This window comes from Falco biarmicus, chromosome 6, assembly GCF_023638135.1.
Source record: "Falco biarmicus isolate bFalBia1 chromosome 6, bFalBia1.pri, whole genome shotgun sequence".
Lineage (NCBI taxonomy): Eukaryota > Metazoa > Chordata > Aves > Falconiformes > Falconidae > Falco > Falco biarmicus.
The window spans coordinates 48,738,352-48,755,045 of record NC_079293.1 but is presented as its reverse complement, the minus strand read 5'-3'; the positions used below and the strand labels follow the sequence as shown (position 1 = coordinate 48,755,045).

The 16,694-nt window shown below is 40.6% G+C and overlaps 1 protein-coding gene across 14 annotated transcripts in view; it reads right to left on the bottom strand.

The window, feature by feature from the left end:
- Window positions 1–9,507: 9,507 nt before the first annotated feature.
- The window catches only part of ARID1B (AT-rich interaction domain 1B), a 335,886-nt gene continuing 328,699 nt past the window's right edge, over window positions 9,508–16,694 (bottom strand). For all 14 annotated transcript variants that reach the window (XM_056344131.1, XM_056344137.1, XM_056344139.1 and 11 more), the window contains 3 exons: window positions 15,596–16,385; window positions 14,609–14,739; window positions 9,508–12,605 (listed from right to left, as the gene is read on the bottom strand). In XM_056344131.1, coding sequence (XP_056200106.1) covers window positions 10,893–12,605; window positions 14,609–14,739; window positions 15,596–16,385 — 2,634 coding nt within the window. In that variant the 3' untranslated portion in view covers window positions 9,508–10,892. The remainder of the gene's footprint in view (window positions 12,606–14,608; window positions 14,740–15,595; window positions 16,386–16,694) is intronic.

Here is a 16,694-nt window from a genome sequence, read left to right as displayed (position 1 = left end):
AGATACTTTCAAATACATCTTTACTGGGGAGAAACATTTAGAACAAACCAGCTGAATTCACTGTTTTGTTTTGATCATGTTTAGTACCTTTGAAATCTTAAGTTTTGACAAAATGATGTAGGTTATTATTCTGATTAATTTCCCATCTTTTTGTATTACATTAAATATCAGGCAGTATTGTGTTATAGACAAGTTACCTAAGGAATGTACTTTTACTTATCAGCATTTCAAAATCCGAAATTACCTTGCAACCCGTGTCTTAACAAAAAAACCTCCTACCTTTATAGGAGGCTTGCTTCAAAATTTGAAAATACTCTCTGGAATATGGGAAATAAAGATAGAATCTTAGAAATCTCACTTCAAGTTATAAAAATCTCAGTTAATGAAATTTCTGTACTGAAAACTCAGTGTAGTCATTTCTGTTTACCGTTGCTCTGCATTAGTTTGATTAATTCAGCCTTCTCTTGCTTCATGAGGAATTAATGAAACACAGTAGTTCTCTTAATGCAAAGGGTGCGTTATCTGATTCAAAGTCCAAAGAACTCACAACTTCAGTGGTGACAACATCTGCAAGGATGGTTTAAGTTAACACTTTTGACAATGGAAGTGGCATTGTAAGAGCAAATGTAGTCATAGTTACTAGCGGCTGCCAAGCGACAGACCAGCTCGTGTCCTGTAGTCCTTTAAACTCTTTGTCAACCCTCCTTGAGGTTACAGAAAGGAAGAGCTAGGGAGAGAGGGTCGGAGTGCTGCAAAACCTTTTAATGCCTGGTAAGGCAGGCCACTCCTTACAGAGCCTTGTGGCTGGAAGGGAACATCCAAGCAGAACTTTGATACGAGGTATGAAGACAGATCCATACCAGTTCATGAGCTATCAAATTAAGTTGTTGAGGAAGAAGTTCAGATAGAAAGCAGTCAGTCTGCTTTTTCATTTAGACTTAGGTTTAAGAGTCTTACAGAGACCTTTGTTATTTTAGCCAGTTTTTGCCCATTTACTTAGAAAATTTCTATCACTTTGTTGTATAGTGCTGTGACTATGTTGTTTTCTTTCTAGTAAAAAGAATGAAAATCAAGATGTGCTTGGTATCTTAGCCTGCAGCCACCAGATGCCTTGAACCATAGACTTATCAAAATACCACAATACTTTGTTACTACACAGTTAAAGGGAGAATAAGTCATTATTTATTTGATCATTTTCAAAACAGCACTAAAATTGCAAAAAGATTGTTAAAAAATGTGAAAATATAGTAACACGCATTTTAAACTTTGTCTTATCTATAGCTGATAATGCTGACACTAACACTAGTAAACACCACTGCCTACAAACTAATTGGAAAATGAAAATTTATGCTTACATGATTGTTCTGCTTGCATTCTTCATAATTCACTATAGCAAAATCATTGTTTGGTCTTGAGGGTTGCATAATAAATGTTATCAATTACTTTTTCTTTATCATCCAAATAATTTTGGAACAGAAGATATTTCTTTTAAACTTTGGATTCCATGAAAATGAAGAGGTGTGTCTATAATATATCAGCATGCCACTGAAAGGGTTTTAAAATATTAAATATCGCCAGATATTTATAAACGTGAGGACTGCAATTTTTAACAGTTTAAGAATGAAAAGTGGTTCTTTCAGTGAATGACTGCTACTCATATTTCTTTCAGTAAGAACTAGAAGGATTTTCAAAACTGGGACAAGCTGATCTCATAATGTGCTTAAGTTTGGTATAGTATGTTAATTGCTGGGTTACCAAAGACTGATGACAAAAGCTTTGGTCATAGAGTTCTCATAAAACTCAACCTAGTGAAAAGGAAAAAAAAATTAATTCAAACACTTACACAGGCTTTTACACCTGCCTCTCCATTTTTTAGTGTACCAAACAAAAATTACTTTAACTTGATCCTGTTCTCAGCGGGGGCAAAAAATAAAGTGAGATTGACTTTTCAGGAAAGCATCAACGGCACCCAGCTGATGACGCTGGATTAAAAAGGTGGGTGAGGGTTGCATGATAGTTGTGGGTTAGGAAGCTCGGCGGCGCGCTGCGGGGCGAGGGCTGGCGGTGTCGCCCCGGCCCCTGCGCGGGCAGCCCCTTCCCTATGTAAATAGACTTGGACAGATTGCAGAAACCTGCTAAATATTGATTCTGCTTAGGCTTCAGATTAAAGTTAATTTAAATAGTACGTGTAAAGAGTTTTATGAATTGATTTCAAATAGCGATGCAGTATTGGAAAAGCATTAAACCTAAGTACCATTTTAAACAATAAATTTCAGCGTACGGTAATTGAATTATGTGTCTGAGCGCAGCCGAAAGGGTAGGCTGAGGAGGGGGGGAAGGCACCTCGTGCTGCAGCAAGTGGGGGCTCCCCAGAAAAGCGTCCCTAAGCTGGCATGTGGGACGGCGGCTCGGTGAGCCCAGGTCCCCCGCCACGGCCCCGCCGAAGGGACGAGAAGGTTCTCGATGGCAGGCCCCACCGGGCGCCGCGCGGCGAGGCGGCACGAGCGCGGCCCTCCCGGGTGGGAAGGGGCTGGGGCCGCCCGCGGGTGTGTGGAAACCGGCAGGACCCGCAGGGGCCGGCGCGGCCAGGAGGGACCAAAGGAGCTCTCGGACAGTCCCACGTGTCGCACCGGGAGGAGCTATGGGTGTTTCTCTCTTTCCACATATCCTTGTCATCTCCCACCTGACTGACTACCAGTTAAAAACTGTAAATTGGGAACAACCCTCCCTCCAACCCCCACCGCCGCTTTCAGTCCCGAGGCAGAAGAGTGCTGCTGATGGAGAGGGACTGCCAAATACACACAAATTAGGGGATTACCAGCTTTCTTCCGTGCCTGCTCAGCGGTGGCACTGCTGCCCAGAGCAGCGTGTGTGACCTTCGGGGCCGCCCCACCTTTGTGATGGATTGCTTCTCACCCTGCTGAGAAGCTTTTCTTCTGCTCTTGTAGTAGAATGTATAGTTTCACAAATAGTGGGTCCAAAAGCAAACAAAACCCAAGCAAACAGAATGCAGGTTAGACTGCCCATTACAGGAATTTAATAGGAGTTGTGCAGTCTCCTTAGGTAATTATTTATTAGTATACTTTGTAGTGCCCTTTCAGCATGAGTTTATCTAGCACCACATCCTCTGCCTGTTCCTGGGACAAGAAGCTGTGCTGCACTTCTGTGTGATCAGGCTGAAGCTCCAGCAACACTTTGTTTTCCAGTGCATGTTGGCTCTCTCTCACACTAGGCTTCGAGATGCTCTGAGAGGTACATCAAATCCACTGGCTCCTGGAGAGCTTGCAGCCAGCAACAAATCATCGTTTGTAGCATAATGGGTGAATAGCTCTGTGAGCGTACAGTCATAGCAGCTGTCAAGATGCTCTGGGTGGAAAAACAAGGGAACAAAGCACCTGAACGCATTAAGTGCTTAACTGGCTTTGCCTGGACTAGGTTTGAAACAGTACCACTAGCAGTAGTGCTGCTGTGTTTGCAGGGAGATGGTAACTTCTAGGAGGCACAGGCCGGGACTGGTAACCTCCTCAGGCAAAGCCACAGCCAGAAGAACATACCTAGCTGCAGCTGAAGGTAAAAGAAGCTAACGAAAGCTAGTGTAAAAGTCTCCTGTTTAAAAGAAGGTGTTTAATAGGTATGACCTGTACATACACATATATTGGCATATTTCTTCCTTGTGCCATACATAAGGAACAAAATATATCTCGGCTGATGGCCCACTAGTCAATGTTTTGGTTCTGTGAGTTCCCTTTTCCTAGACAAGATAAGCATGTTGTGGAAGGTTGGCATATGCTAGGCTAATAAATATGTGTGGGCTACTTGAGATACAGAATGAGCTGTGGCTGAGCTGACGTTACAGAGGCCATAATGTTATTTTCACAAGAGTATGCTGGTCATGCATCTAAGTGCTTTTAAACGGGCAGTTTTATTGATATTTAAAGAAAATTCTCTTTACTCAAAAGACCCTATATAATAGAAAAGCTGAGGAAGTTACAGTTGCTTCCTGGAAAGGCTGGTTATTTATGTTTACCATAAGAAACGTGCCTATCTTTTGAAGAGATGGAGAAATGTCAAAGGCATGACTTGAAGCCTTTTTCTCTTCTTTACTTCTCCTTGACAGATCTCAGCTACCTCCACAGTATTAAGGCTGTGAGCCCATTGTAGTCACTTTTCCCTTCAGGATAAGAACCTTCAGGAGATGGTGCTGTCTCAAGAACTGGTGATACAATCCAGCACAATGAAGAAATCCCTCCGTATACTGAAAGGTATCAATAATAGGGAAAACCCAGGATATTCAGCTATTTAAAAAATCAGGAGTCTGTATTTGGTACTAATGCACAGGGGAAACAAAGGAAGCAAATGAGAGTTCAGAGTAACTATTAGGAAAGAAAAAGAAGAACAAAAGAGAACAACAACTTCTGCACTACTCTTATGAGATCTACCAGTGCAACATGCGTGACTACAAAATGGATGGAAATACACTTCTTAGGTGGGTACAGGATATTGATAACAAATTATTTGTTGTTGCAAGTCTGTCTTCCCTAACTGCATATAAAATGTATAGTGCTAGTTCTGCTGATGAAGCCTTGTGCTTAAATCTCAGTATTTCTCAGTTGCTGTGTTTTTTCTGTGCAGAGCTTCATATTTCATCTTACAAACCTCTGAATTTCTGTAAGGAGCCCATGGTAAGCTCTAGTGGTGGTGATACAACCAGTGAACATTGTTTCTTTTTGAGTTCTCTTAGAGAAAAAGAGATTAAACAGTTGACTTTGCAGTTTTGTGTCATAATTTGACATGTGCTGGATTTAGTTATTTTTCTTCTGTTGCAGATGTATATGTAGAACTGATAACCAAATTGCTACATGTAAAGTATAATTGCATCATGGAGCACTGTAAGCTTTTTTTCTAGCATGTCTCTAATAGTTTTTCATGTTAGATAATCATGTATCTTTCCCCTGGCATGATAATACACAAACTTTCCTTTTTAAAATACTCCATAGTGGAGCAAAAGTCAGAATGTTTGTCCTTCAGGAATCTCTTTGCAGACCTGGATAAACATTGCAGAGATGCCTGAGTCATTAGGGATTTACTCTGCTAGCTAGGCAATTCCACCCCATCACCCCTTTCAATGTAAATAACTATCGTTAATTAATGGAAATGCAATGTATACTAAGTAACGACAGACCAAGTAAATTAACAAATGCAGGGTAAGATGTCATAGCCCTGTTGAAGGCATTGGATGAGGATCTTGCTCCTTCGTCTCATTAGTTTAGGTCAGTTAAAAACACTGAAGTATAAACCTAGTTTTTTTACACTGTACAACAGCATTGAAATGAAATACATTTTAGACTTTAGTTAGAATAAGTGATTGGAATCACAAATCAAGTCATTTAGGCATGTGAATAGCTGGATTTGGTATGCAGTCCTGAACAGCTGTCTCCTGTACCCACATCTCCTGACAATCACGGAAAGGAAGGCCAGACTTCAAAAACCCATTTCTGACACTGCACAAATAAACAACTGGGGGTGAATTTAACAATGAAGACAGTATTAATCCTTCCTCATTCCTGCTGTCTTGGCGATTTGAAAGGTAAATATAATTAAGTAAAAACTGAATTACCAGTCTGCATGTGGAGGCTCATTTTTTCCTTTGCCTTCCCTTTCCTTGCTCCTCCTACTTCTTAAAATCTCTTTTTACTTCCTTTCCCTTTATACCAGCCACCAGTGAAATACCAATTTCCCCTAGCTTGGTTTAATTATTCATTTCTTTTGAATGACCCAAATGTAAAAACAGAGCAGTGCAGCAGGGATGCTTTTCTTTCAGCTCTTTTCTTCATGTTTTACCTCCCTTTATCTAAATGGCCACATCTTTTCTCCCTTTCCTCCCTCAGTACTTTTCTCTCTCCTTTCCTCAGACTAAATAATCCTTAAAAAAGTCTTTGTGAGGGATGGAAGGAAAGGAATTGGGCACAGGAAGTGCAGTATTTCATAATGAGAAAACAGAAGGGGCGAACATCCAGGAATTTTACAAATTATCCTGAGGAAAATTAAATTTGCAGGTGGTATGGGGCCATGTTCTAGACCAGGGGTCCTCAAACGTTTTAACCAGGGGGCCGGCGCGCGGATGCAGTGGCAGGCAGTCATCTGCGGCTGCTTGGTTCCCCCCCAACCCCTGGCGGGGGGGTCTGTAAATACGGGGGGCCGGACTGAGGACTCTGGGGGGCTGTAGTTTGAGGACCCCTGTTCTAGATCTTTGTGATTTCACTCTGCTGCAAGAGTTGTACCTTACCTGCCTTTTCAGTTTATTATTGCTCGTTTCCATTTTCTACTGTCTCTGCCTGCAGTTACTTGTTCATGACTTGGAAAATAAGCTTTTTGCAGCAGGACTGCTTTGTGGTTTTGTGTGCGAGTGTGGTTTCCACATATTTGATGTTACCAGGTTGATGGTGATAAAAACGGAAGTCATCATCCCTCTCTGGAGAACTTGTCTCAAAATTTGAGACTGTGCTCCTATTTAAAACAGAAAAGACTTCTGTGATAGTGCTATTACGGTGTTTGGGCCATGGGAGCGTACTGTTTCTTAGGTACACCAGTACTACTGCTTGCAGAGCAAGGAACCTACACACAGATTCTTGAAAGGGTGAACTAGCTGTGTGCCACCTCAGTTCAGTTCCCGCATTGCCAGTTTAGTGTCAAGTTAGCTTGGGCATCTGCACTATGCATGCTTACAACTCTTCCTCTTGTAACAGGGGTTCAGGTCATTTTCTTTGCTACTGAGTAACATTGAACAGCAGCTTCAGGATGAGAGTGAAGCATGATGACATGGGTTGTAAGACACTGGAAATGAACCCACCCCCTGCAATGGCCAGTCTTTTTTGGGATGGGAGTGTTTGTGCCATAAATAACAGCTACACTTGATTATTGCCAAGAGGTGTTTTTACATTATTTGTAAAATAAGAGGTGTACCCGGCATTGCACTGTAAAACTGTTGTATAGGAATCAATGTGGAAGATATGCATAGGCTTTTGCTATAACGGCTCTCTAAATAAGTAAATCTCTCTTCTGGATGTATCCAGGCCAAAAAGGTAATGGTGTCACAATAGAGATGTATGGCACAGAGTTCACCGATTGTGGTTCTAGAACAGCAAAAACCAGCAAAAAATGGAAGAGAAAGTGCACAGGCTTTTAAGCATGTGGATCGATTTTTCTTCTGCGTCCTTCCTTTTGGGTAGCTGAAACCATGGTGTTTCCGAGCAGGATGTTTTCATGTGTTGGTTTTTTTTTTGGTTTTGTTTTTTGTTGGGCTTTATTTTTTAAGGATACCATAGGACATCATTATGTTAACAAGAAACAAAATCATTTTTTCCTGCCAGAGGCGATAGGCATCTTTTAATTTCTGAAGTAACTCTAAAGGTCAGTTATGATTCGGGGACTCTATGTATCTCATTGCTGCCCTTTCAATCTATAAGCAATTAGCTCTTGGGCCTGCCAAAGAAACAGGTAGGGTATTGATACATATATTAGTAAAATACTTGTGTTTGACTACTGTCCAAAATACTAATTGGCTGCTTTCCCCTAAATAACTCATTGCATTTTTAAAATTTCAAATATTGCACCTTCTTGTTGGTACTTGTCTGAGCTTCACTACAGAGTATCTGCGACCACATCCACACAAAAATGTAGAATTTTTTTTAAAACCTGAAACCCAAAATACCTCTTGCAGGAACAATACTAACAGCAGCTCAAGCTTGTTCAGGATTCAGTCAGAACACACCAAGTTCAAAAGTCTCACGAGCAGGTTTGCTCCAAAGGCTTAAGAGAACGTTATGGGAGAAGTGAAATCAGATGTAGACAACAGAGGGAACTGGAGTCTTTACGCTTTACCTTTCTTCTGGTAAATGTTCTGTAATACTAACTAGTGATTTAGATCATTTACTCCTACTGTAACAACATAAAATCTTATTCAGGGAGAATCTGCATTATTAATCTTTCCCTTCCACTCTTCCAGTTCTCAAGCTAGTTCTTGGCCCAACTGGAAAACTAGCTGCACCGTTAGATACGTACGGACGTGATGTGGCCGGCTGGGTGTTTATTCCCCACTACACTGTTTAATCAGGCTCAGAGCAGTCCTGAATAACATTAGTGTGCTGCCTTTGACAGCTCGCGAGAGTTTTGCCACAGGTGTAGTTTCCCCCAGAGCACTCTGGGTCCGAATGCTGAAGAGAAAAGAGAACAGACGTCCTTTCTTGTCCTTGATAGGAAAGGGGTGAGGAGTATTGCTCAGCAGAGGGTTTATTTAACAGCTTGCTTGTATCCATGGGGTAATACCAGGCAGTAAAGTGTTCGAAAGAAGTACGTTTAGCACGGGATACTACTTCCACACTGCCCAGTATTAAGCTGTAAAAATCATCCCTGAAATACACCTCCTTCTGTGATGAAGAGTTGTAAGTGGGTTATAATTCACCCTGTATTTCTGAATGCAGTAATATGCAAGACAAAGACTGACCACTGTGGCAGGTGATGTGGGAGTGGAGAGATTACTGAGTAAGAAAAGCCAGAAGGAGAAATTGCTTTTCATGACGCTAGGGAGTCATGTTTCAAACTTGGCTTATAATTGTATGTACTTTACCTGTCTCTGAAATTCTCTTACATATATTAATATTATAGCAATCTATACGAACAAGATGGGCAGCATGCCAAAGGGGGCTGTAATTTTCAAGTACCTTCGTATTGTTATTGGAGAGGGGAGGAGGATATCCACTAACAGTGTAATTATGTGGCAATTCCAGGGAAATTGATTATTATTAGCTTTTTATGATCACACTAACAAAGTCAATGATCCAAGATGAAATAGCAAAAATTAGCGCTTGAACAATATTCAGCAACAAGATATCACCAGGTGAGAGTGGATGTATCTGAAACCAGATAATTCCTGAAGCTGAAATGGCCATCTCCCACCAATTATAACGATGGATGTGCTCTATTAAAACCTGATCCACTTTAATGGGAGACTCCCAGGATAAGAGGCCATGTAAGTATGCAATGACACATACAGTATCGAGAAGTGGGTGGGTGTTTATTCTAAATACCCACATCACTGGGGTATTTGCACCTTTAACCAACAAAGAGAATTACAGGTAGTGAATACAGATCGATTTCTTCAAGTTGGTTATTGCTTTAACAAAATCTGTCACTTTTTCTAACACCCGTCCTCAGTCCCCCAAACACAGCACGGAGACTGGATACCTGCATAGTCAGAACTATCATTTGCCAGCCATGTCTTCCCCTTTGAGGCTTTGTGGTTTTATAAATAAGAATTAAAAACACTTCTCTGTGATGCAAGAAGGCTCTTCTAGAAGGAGAGCGAGTTGCTGCAATATGGTAGTGTAGTATTTTTGAAGGTCGTAATAATAAAGTAGGGGGAAAGAATAGTCATTATTGCTCTTTCTTGTAATTACTTTGCTTTCTGATATCCCACACTGCAACTAGAACATTATTCAAGAACACCCATCACAGTGCTTAACAAGATTTAATGTACATTTATTCTTAACATGTGGAACATATAAAGATTTTATACTGAATAAATGAAATTCATTAAGCCAGAGGAAAAGGAGGAATTTACATCAAGTTTTTTCTTTTTTTAACTACATTATCTTGAAATACAAATGCAGATTCTTGTCACTGAAAAATCTTTGAAGTTGTGTTTCTTCCTTTTTTTTTTTTCCTGTATATATTTTCTTTTGTCTGTAGACTGGTAACCATTTTCTTAAATCAATCCATACGTAACCATTTCCACACCTTGATTTATAAAGCAAATTGTGATCGGCTGCTCTCCCGAAATAGAGCATGACTTTATACATACAGAAACTTGTACATTACCCTCAGTTGTTGGTTTTCTGTGTTGGGTTTTCTCTTTTTTCTTTTTTTTTTATTTTTTGGAGATATGGCCCAAATGAAAGAAAAAATAATTCTACTATCACTTTGTAGATACCACATCATGAAAAAGAAACTAAAAACTTTGTACTAAAAAAAAAAAAAATGAGGGTATGTTTAATGTACAACTTCTATATACATCACGGCCCTTAGGCAATAAAAAAATATTTTAAAAAATGATTAAAGGAATTGTGAAGAACTGTCATTGTGGAAGGTCAAAAAAAACCCAGATGTAGACAAGACAGTTCTGGTGAGGAAGCAATTGATGTTTATCATCAGGTTTTGTTTAAAAATCTTTTAACTTGACTTTTTTGTTTTGTTTTGCTCCTAGCCTAATGTAACCATTTCTCCTGAGGAGAAACCAGTATCGTTTTGTATTTTGACTACTGACTGACACCCTCCTTGATCCCCTACACCTACATCACTATAATCTTCTATTGCACAGAGCTTTGGGTGATGGTATACAAGTTTTTTTTTATTTTTTCCTTATTTGAAAAAATAAAACACACAGGAACTTGGTATGTTGGTTATTTTTCACCTTTTTGTTTCAAAGTGGTGAGATTTTTTTCCCCATCATACAATGGTTTGCCATAACATTTTTTTTAAAAAGTCACTAGTTCGCTTCCCAAAAAATATGCAATACAAACATGGAAAAGAACATTGAAAAGGATAATCTATGGAAAAAAAAAGTGTGACCTTTGAATGTACTAGACAGCAACTTTGGTTAAAAAAAATAAAATAAAAAGATGTACTTATACACATAGACAGCAAATATTAATTTCATAACTGTTCAAATTAATAATTTCTTTAATTCCCAATTGGTAAATAGTGAATGGGGCAGAGGAGCAAAGATTCTTTTTTTTTTTTTCCTTCTTCCTACGTTGGATAAACAAGAACAGAAAACAGCCAGTTATATGTGACCCTCTAATCTCCACTCACACATGCTTGGCTTCTCACTTATGTCATAACTGCCCAATCTGAAAAAGTACATCACAGATGACAGATGCAACCAGAGAGTTCAGGACAGCAGATATTGAGATATCCAGCAAACGACCCTCGTGCAAAAGGAACTCTGAGCGGTTCTCGTCCACTCTCGCCATGGCCAGCAAGGCCTTGGCTGCCCTGCACATCATGTCTACACTAGGCGGCTCCAGAGGTGGAGGCTGCATGTGCATGAGGTTATGCTGGCTCTGCTGGTACTGGGCCATAGTGACCCCATCCTCCAGGAAGCTTATCAAGTTTCCGATGCTTCCCTTCTGCACAGCTATTGCCCTTGCTGCTAATGTGTCCCCCTGGGCAAGGTTCGATAAAAGCGCCATGGACATTTCTCGGCAGACCGGGTTTTTGCGGTCCCCAACGTACCTAACTAAAGTAGCGTAGAGTTTCTCCTGACGACTGAATGGGGGGGTGGCCAAGATAAGGTCCACGTTATTGTCCTGGATACTGAGCTTACACAGGGTCTCCAGCACAAGTCTCTGAGGCGAAAGAACTGAGTTGGGCCCCACGGTTGGAAAAGGATCCTGTGCCTCTGCAGACGGGCACACCATCCAGTGCAGCAAGCCATCCAAAATTGGCAAACAGATGCTTTCTGTGTAAGCAGACAAGTCTAGCTGCCCAGAAATGTTGGCTAATGTGACCAATGTATTATCCCTCAAGACCTCGAGGCAGTCCCACCACCACTCATCCTTGCTGCAGGCCACCCCTTTGTCCTCCTCTTCCTCTTTCTCGTAAGTCTGCGGTGCTCGCTTTCTTTCTGGATGCTCATGGTGAAGAAGGATCAACTTTCCCAGGATCAGCACCAAGCCTGGATGTTTGGACATTTCGGTGTCATTGCCAGGCACAAAAGACAAGCTACGGACGATATTTGACACACAGATGCAGCGTTTGGCCAAGGAGTCTTGCCAGTGAGTTATGGTGCATAGAGGAGTCTCATCCCGGCTCCTTGGCTCATCCTCTAGCAGTTTAATATTCCGGTGGCTTTTGGCTTGGTGGATCCCAAAGGGAAATTTACTGCTCTCTGTTTGGGAACCAGAGTTTGAGTCTTCAGGCAATGCTCCTGGCCGAGCTGAGAGGACATCATCAATGGTTGCTGTTATACTTTTTTCTTGCTGTTCCTCAGATTCACTTTTCCCCTCGAGGTCCTTCTTTTTGCTTGGAGAGTTCAAGGGAGGAGGGGCTTTCCTGCGTGGAGGAATCTCCATTTTGCTTTCAAAGTGAGTCTGGATATGCTCAGTTGTGTCACCACCACCAAGCTGCCAGTGGAGAAGTCCACTATCAAATTCCTGAACACGTCCAAGTTTGTCAGATCGGTCAACAACAAATAGATTATTTTTCTTTACAATCTTTATTGGCAGCTTGTCAAATTTACTGGCTTGTTTTGGCCTCTCACCTGGTTCAGCAATGGCACCAGGAGTGGAAAAAACAATGCTCTTTTCTTCTCCTTCTACCTTTTCATCCTCCCCCTCCTCCTCATCTTCATCAAAATAGTCAATACATTCGTCGTTCTCCTCTTTTCCAGTATCCTCTGCCAAGGGCTGGCTATCATCTTTCTTGGCTGCTTTGTGATCAAGTGCTTTGTGGCCTGGATCTCCCACTTCATATTCCATAAGGATTCCAAAAATGTCAATCAGGCATTTTCTAAAATATTCTACTAAAAGCTCAAGAAATCCAGACAACTGAGGGGAGAAGAAAGAACATAAAAATCAGATAAATATTTTTGTCTGCACAGAATTTTATTAGGAACACTGATGCATATATCTGTGAATATCTCCCTCCTCCTGCTGTGCACTTGTGACTAGGTCCTCCATTATGGAAATTAATCAAAGGAAATTCTTCTAGCATCTGTCCAGACAGTATATAATGTCAAACTATCATGGCTCCATTTACTTAAACCGTAACAGCTACGAGAAGTACAGAACTTTATTTGTATGTCTCCTTTAAGATACAGTAGACGTATACCCTAGCTGTTCTGTCCCCTTGGAACTTCCCAGTAGTCTTCATTTTCTGTACAGAGTACTGAAATTTAAATGCACTTCATTTTTCTGATTTGTACTTTTATTAGATGCCTAAAGTTTACAATTCTTCCTCTCCCCCTTTGTGTCTCAGTCTCTACAACCAACTGCCCTGTAGGAATCTGCAGATCAAGGTCTAGGTACTGACATCTTAGAATAATATCCCATCTCTATTGGAATAGTTCCATTTTTGCCTGGCGATATTTAAAAATTGTTACTGGAGCCTGCTGCTGTAAGTCCCCTTCAGAAACAGTTTTCATTTAGGTTTAATCCTCTTAATTGACTTGTAATCACCTTCTTATGGAAAGGCAATAGTTGGACTTGCTATTAATTTACCCTCAGTGACTTTATTACTAAAAGTTCTTTGTTATGAGTTCAGCCTGATTATCTGGCTTTTAGTGTTTTTTTTTTAAATCGTGGGCTAACAGGTTTTCAGCAAAATGTATCCTTTTGTCCATTCTGTATTCTCTTATGATTGCCAAAACCTCACAGAATTAACAACAAACTGATGCTTATGAAGAGCAGGAATTATCAGCCATCATATGGAGTCCTGACTGCCATTGGAAATAAGAGTCCGAGGCAAAAATAACAAAAAATATGTATATTTAAAATAAGCCTGGTGTTCTGTGCAACTTGCACAGGGTGCATTAATGCAATTTCTAACAGAATTCAGAGATTCACCTCGCTTAACTTCAAACACCTGCAACAGTTACACACCCAGCCTAGTTGTCTAGATTCCTTTTATAATCAATGGTCTTTTACAGGCCATTCCTAGGGTATGATTCATCTGACCTATTTTAGATATCTGCTTCAGGATGAGATGAATCATGCTATAGATATCCACAGTTCTAAAGTTAGGTGGGATGAAATGTACCATTTGTGCCTGTATTTTAAAAAAAGGTCATTATATTTAAAAAAATATGAGTTATGCTATTAGTAACCAAGGAATGAATGGAGCAGAGAAACTGAATATTTAATTTGTACAAATTTGAGATGATGTGCATTATCAGCATGCCATCTATTACTACCACCTAACAGGCCAATGATTAGAGCAGGGCTGAAAAATGCTGGGAAGTACTGAGGCAAGAACACACTGTTACATTTCGTGTTACTTGCACCCCGTGGACAGACAGTGGATTTTAGCCTTAAAATTGTCAATCTGGTAATTCTGTGCAAACTTAATTTACTGGAAGAAGAAACCAAACAGAAAATAAGCAATTAAAAACCATCCCACAGCCTAGTGTAGAACTACTGAAAAAGATGAGTAGTCACCAAAAGAGCCTCAAATCAGTTTAAATACAGTTTTGCAAAGCCTTTTACGAAAACACAAGTTAAGCAAGATGACTAAGATACTGCTGTTTTCTGGGACTGTATTTGTACTATCATGAGTGTGTATTTACACATTAGTCCTCTACCAGTGCTAAAATTCTTATATTCCTACATGCTCCCTTCTACAAGAGAGACCCTCCTTTCAGGCTTATTTCCCCTATTCAACCTAAAGCTCTCTCCTGTTGCTCACTGTTACCGATCATGACCAAGGGACATTTTGCAATATTCCAATTTATGGTAATTATAACCAATTTTAAAGGACTTCAGAATTTTTGTAGCTATCTTATTTCAGTTTTGCTTCCTTGGAAAGTTGAGAAGTATACTGCTTTCCCACCTACCTGAGAGAGGTTGAAAGTAGCGACAGTGCTGTCATCATACAGAAGAATATTAATAGTGTCTAGCGCCCAGGTACTTTCAGCCAAAAGACCAGATTTAAGAGACATCATCACTCTCCAGGCCTCAGGAGTTACTGGAGAAAGAAGGAGACACAAAACAGTATTAGTGCATCCTCAGAGACCGTTCATGAGTTCTGAAATATTAAACTGTGATATTCTGAGGATGCAGAATTTAAATGAAATTGTTACTGAAACAGCGGTTAAGACCCTGCTTTCACCACTTAGTCCTGTTCAGTTTTTCTGTAACTGCTGCTCAGCCTTAATACTGGAGAACATCTTAACAGGACCATTCTTCCCAACTTTGAAGCCAAAATAAAGGTACAAAGTTAGAGAAGTTGACTAAACCAAATAATCAGTAAATAAAGGTAGAATACTCTGTCAGGAGTGTGGGAACTTGAAGTATGGGAACTCGAATGTATGAAATGTAACAGGACTTCAAGATAAGAAGATACTTGGGAAAGAACAGGGGGAGAAACAAACATGACAAATAATAGGGAATAAATAAATGGGCCATTCAGGTGAGGCAGAGACTATAACTACACAGCAGAACAGCATGAGCTTCCATGGAACATGAACACAGAAAGCTTTCTCAGCTAAATATTGTATTGGTGATTTAACAGATGTTCTGTAGGACCTTTAAACACATACACATACCATTTGGAAATCTGAGACAAGCTTCATTCTTAATGCACTTCTGGAGACCGGAGGTCTCCATATAAAATATTGCTTTAATTTCATGTCAGATTGTCTGGGATGAGTTTTACCCATCATCCTCACTGATGCATATGTTATTACATTTTTATTGAAGACCATCACATTATAGTTATCAAAGTTAACTGTCACAATAGTCTTAAAACATAAAAGAAAATAAAAATCGAAGTCCCTATCTCACAACCTATTTCAGTATTTGTCTTCTGTTTTGATGCTTACCAATATCTTTTGAGGTAATCTTTCGTCTTGGTTTTAAGACTGGTTGGGATGCTTCTACAGAGCCTGGAGGGAAGGTAATTTCTCGCCTAATCGGTGGTGGTTGGGGTGGAGGTCCTGTGACCTGTGACACTGGAACTGTGGGTATAACCTTTTGCATCTTCATGGAGGGTAGGAAAGGAGACTTGCTTGGAGACATACGGTTTTCCAAAGAGCGCTGGAAGGATGCTGGACTTGGAGCTCTAGAGATGTGGTTTGGCATAGAGGGTGGCGTCTGGTAGGATGACTGAGGAGGTCTAGTGATAGGCTGCATGGAAGCTGAGGATGACATATAAGAAGGCTGACGTTGGTTGACGTGAGAAGGCCACTGACTCTCGTGGTTTATCCTCTGGTCAGGTACCATCATATCATCAGTGCGATTCATCCCTGGATATGGTGGGGCCTGTGCAGGGCCTCCTGGACCTTGTCTGTTCTGGTAAGGGTAAGGCATATCATTTCGTGTTGGCCACATGTTCTGCTGAGGACCTTCACTGGAGGATGATGACTGCATGGGGCCACCAATCATCTGGGGAGGTATTCCATGCTGCTGCATTTGTCCTGGGCCCTGCATCCTCTCCCTGTTATACGGATATGGATACTGTCCCTGCATGGGCCTCCTGTCAGGCCCTGTGTAAGCGTTGCTGTACTGGTTATACATTTCCTGTTGCTGGTTGCCATACTGCATGTTATACATATCCCCTTCATGGCGTTTGGCTGGAGGCCCATACATGCCATCCATGTGCCGCTTATAGTTCTGAAAAAAAATTTTGGAAAGAAGATGCATCACTTTTACTCCATACACAATACAAATATATTGGCTGGAAGCTCATTTGAAAAGCTGAAAGCACTTAGCTCTAGAGGGACCGTGCTGATTCCAGAGTCAGGCACGCAGTGCTATGGTTAGGCTTGATTCAGTGCTTTCTTTTTAAGCCTGTTTTGCTGTGCTTATAACTTAATATTAAAAGGAAACTTACCCTTGGGCTAAATTTTCTTATGCTTGGTCTCATTTTCTCCCTTTCCCTTTCCTATCTGTCAGATTAAATTCCACTGGTCATTTCAAACA